Source organism: Agrilus planipennis, unplaced genomic scaffold (genome assembly GCF_000699045.2).
Source record: "Agrilus planipennis isolate EAB-ADULT unplaced genomic scaffold, Apla_2.0 scaffold2558, whole genome shotgun sequence".
Taxonomy (NCBI): Eukaryota; Metazoa; Arthropoda; class Insecta; order Coleoptera; family Buprestidae; genus Agrilus; species Agrilus planipennis.
The window spans coordinates 1-2,773 of NW_020441208.1; the positions used below are offsets into that span (position 1 = coordinate 1).

General features: G+C 38.0%; 1 protein-coding gene across 3 annotated transcripts; it reads left to right on the forward strand.

Moving 5' to 3' along the window:
* The first annotated feature begins 6 nt into the window (after nucleotides 1-6).
* LOC108744002 (protein LSM14 homolog A) lies at nucleotides 7-2,609 on the forward strand. 3 transcript variants are annotated; one of them, XM_018479604.1, is made up of 6 exons: nucleotides 7-244; nucleotides 967-1,163; nucleotides 1,238-1,621; nucleotides 1,730-1,980; nucleotides 2,117-2,460; nucleotides 2,582-2,609. In XM_018479604.1, exons 1-6 carry the CDS (start codon nucleotides 37-39, stop codon nucleotides 2,587-2,589), a joined length of 1,392 nt encoding a protein of 463 aa, XP_018335106.1. In that variant the 5' UTR covers nucleotides 7-36; the 3' UTR covers nucleotides 2,590-2,609. The 3 variants fall into 3 exon arrangements, with proteins under 3 accessions (XP_018335106.1, XP_018335107.1, XP_018335108.1); XM_018479605.1 differs by having other exon boundaries at nucleotides 7-178; nucleotides 955-1,163; XM_018479606.1 differs by having other exon boundaries at nucleotides 7-178.
* Nucleotides 2,610-2,773: the final 164 nt, after the last annotated feature.

Consider the following 2,773-nt stretch of genomic DNA (forward strand, 5'->3'; position numbering starts at 1 on the left):
CAATCTCAGAGCTTTTCTCACCCAGTATTGGGGCCCATGGGTCCTCAGATGGGACAGTTTGGATCTGGATACAGTGGAATGGGTATAATAGGTGCCATGGCGCCAGGTAATCTGGCTCCTGGGATGAACAGAGACTTTAGGGGTATACAGACTGCAGCTGCATCTACTGGTAAACCAAGTGAGTTAATTACGCCAGAATTCACTCCCGGTGCCCCTATTGAGCCCCCGCGACAAAGTGAACATGGTAAACTACAGACCAGTCTGCACAATCTTAGGCTTTTGTTTTAACTTCTGCTTTTGCTTATTGCTATTGTTACATTTTAATTATTGCTTTCTGATTTTTTATAGTACTTATTTGCTGAAGTAGTTACTTCTTCAAATTCTTGTAGGTAACCTTATATTGCTTGAAGTTTGTATGAGTTGTTTAATTTAGGATTCTTGCAAGCACATTATAACTCCGTTTTTTTTCTTTTGCAGGTACTCTTTTTCATTTCTTGTTTTTTATATGTATAGTGTTTTTAAGACTCTGTATAAAAAGATTGACGTCTTGACGTCCTCCCACCTTTCTGATAGTATTTTTTGTAATATTATTTTATTTGCACTTCCCCTATTACTGTAGTTTGTCATGCCACTTGCAATAGAATTTGAATTATCCACATTTACGTTTTGATTGAAAAACATATTTTTCATTCCAATTTTTTAAATTAATTCATATGAGTAAACAAGGAATATATTTTAATGTAGTAGTTATTTTAAAACGATTTTTCTTTCATTTTCAAAAGTGTACAAGAATGGGTGATGAATGTTTTTATGTTATGCGAATTTTGTTTATTTTAGTTTTAGTTTAAATAAAAATACAACAGCAGTAATTGACATAACTTGGCTTTATCTTTTTGTATGGTTGCATTTGGGACCCGAATTCCTTTTGAATTTCTTTAAGTCTCAGAGTTGTAGCTTCTGTTTTAGACTTGATCGGGGGCGGATCTCGTAGTACCACTCCTGCCAGTCTCAGTTCCCGTAAATCACCCACGGCCGATCAGAGTGTTCAAACTGGCAGCGCCAGAAAGGACGACAAGAAGACTGTTAAACCTATTCAACCTCCTACACATCGAAACCAACAAAGACCTCGAAAGGACTCCAGAGGTGAAACCAGTTCACATCAGGTATAAAATAATTACGATTTGCTGTTAGGATTGTGTTTCAGTTAAAGTAAACCATTTTTTTTTTATTTGTCTAGGATCATCATCAACAACAACAACAACACCATCAGAGATCCCAAAATAGAGCAGTTCCATTGCAAAATCGAGGACCGTCACAGAATCAGGGCCACAGACAACAACAGCAACAGCAGCAAGGATGGGCCGGCCAAATGCAGCAACAGCCAAGGGGGTCGATGCAACAAAGACCTCGGGGTCGTCCGCGAGCTGGTACTCAAAATAATTATCATCGTAATGTACAATCAAACCACCAACAGCAGCAGCAGCAACAACAACAACAACAACAACAACAAGGGGGTCTTGGCGGCACAGCAAAACCTAAAAGCACGCTTAAGTTTGAAAACGATTACGATTTTGAACAGGCTAACACACAGTTCGAGGAACTTAAAAGCCAATTAGAAAAGGTGTGAATTTTATATTTTGAATAATTATTATTGCTTTATTGCATTTCTATTGATTAAATGTTCTTTTTTGGTATTCTTTTCTGATGTTTCTAATAACGTATTTTTCAGCTTAAAATAAAGGACGTAGTTAACGGAGACGCAGAAAAAAAAGATGACTCCGGGAACGAGACAGGCGCGGGCGAAGGAGAACAAGAAGATGATTCACATACTGTTTATTATAACAAAGCCGTCTCATTTTTTGATAACATATCATGCGAAGCGGTTGAGCGGTCTAAGGGACGATCTCAAAGGACCGACTGGCGTGCTGAACGCAAACTTAATTCGGAAACATTCGGTGTGGCTTCAACGAGGCGTAACAAGTGTGTATTATTATGAGTACAAATATTACGCTTTCCTATTATTGAGATCTTAAACTGCGTTAAGTAGACTATTTTAGTTTAATTAGTTATTTACCACATTCGACTATTTCTACCTTGAAACTATGTTTTTTTATAGTAATTATTTCCGAGGTCGTGGAGGTGGTGGAGGCATTGGCGGAGGTTACTATAATCGAGGGTTTCGAGGTTCGTATCGCGGTGGTTACAGAAATCCTATGGCACAGCGAAAACAACAGCCCCAGCACTTGCAGAACCGGGATAATAACGGTGTGACGTCGAGGACATCCACAACTTCAGTACCACCTTCAAATCTGGTGGAAAGCACGCCTCAAACGCAACAGTTACATCAACAGTCCTCTCAACAGTCGCAACCACAGCAACAGTCTGTGACAAACAACGGAGCCTCTAATGAAAGTGGAAATCAGACTTCGGTACCGCCGGCCCCTGTGCCTGCAGCAGCTGGTAAGTTTATTCTTAATTCATTATAACTTTTAAGATCGAATAAATATATACTGAACAATTATCCTCATGTTAACTAATGTATTTATTGGTGTTTGTTTTATTCAATTAAAGTATCTTTTAGGAAATTAAAAGGATCTGATAAATAATGACAAAACTAAAGGATGATTACGTACTGGGGCAGGAAGCATAATGATCATCCTTAATTAAAGTGATGAAAGTACTAAAAAAGAAAAAACGCGTTTTTTTAATGGGGCCTGAAAACGGTGAACTTACGAAAAATTCTGTAGTCTGTTTTTTATTTCTTTTTGTATTC

Excerpts from the sequence above, each read along its gene's own strand:
- LOC108744002 (XM_018479604.1), top strand. The coding sequence starts at position 37 with ATGGGTCCTCAGATGGGACAGTTTGGATCTGGATACAGTGGAATGGGT. Across the intron at positions 245-966 it reads CCCGCGACAAAGTGAACATG|ACTTGATCGGGGGCGGATCT; the intron begins GTAAACTACAGA and ends CTTCTGTTTTAG. Across the intron at positions 1,622-1,729 it reads TTAAAAGCCAATTAGAAAAG|CTTAAAATAAAGGACGTAGT; the intron begins GTGTGAATTTTA and ends CGTATTTTTCAG.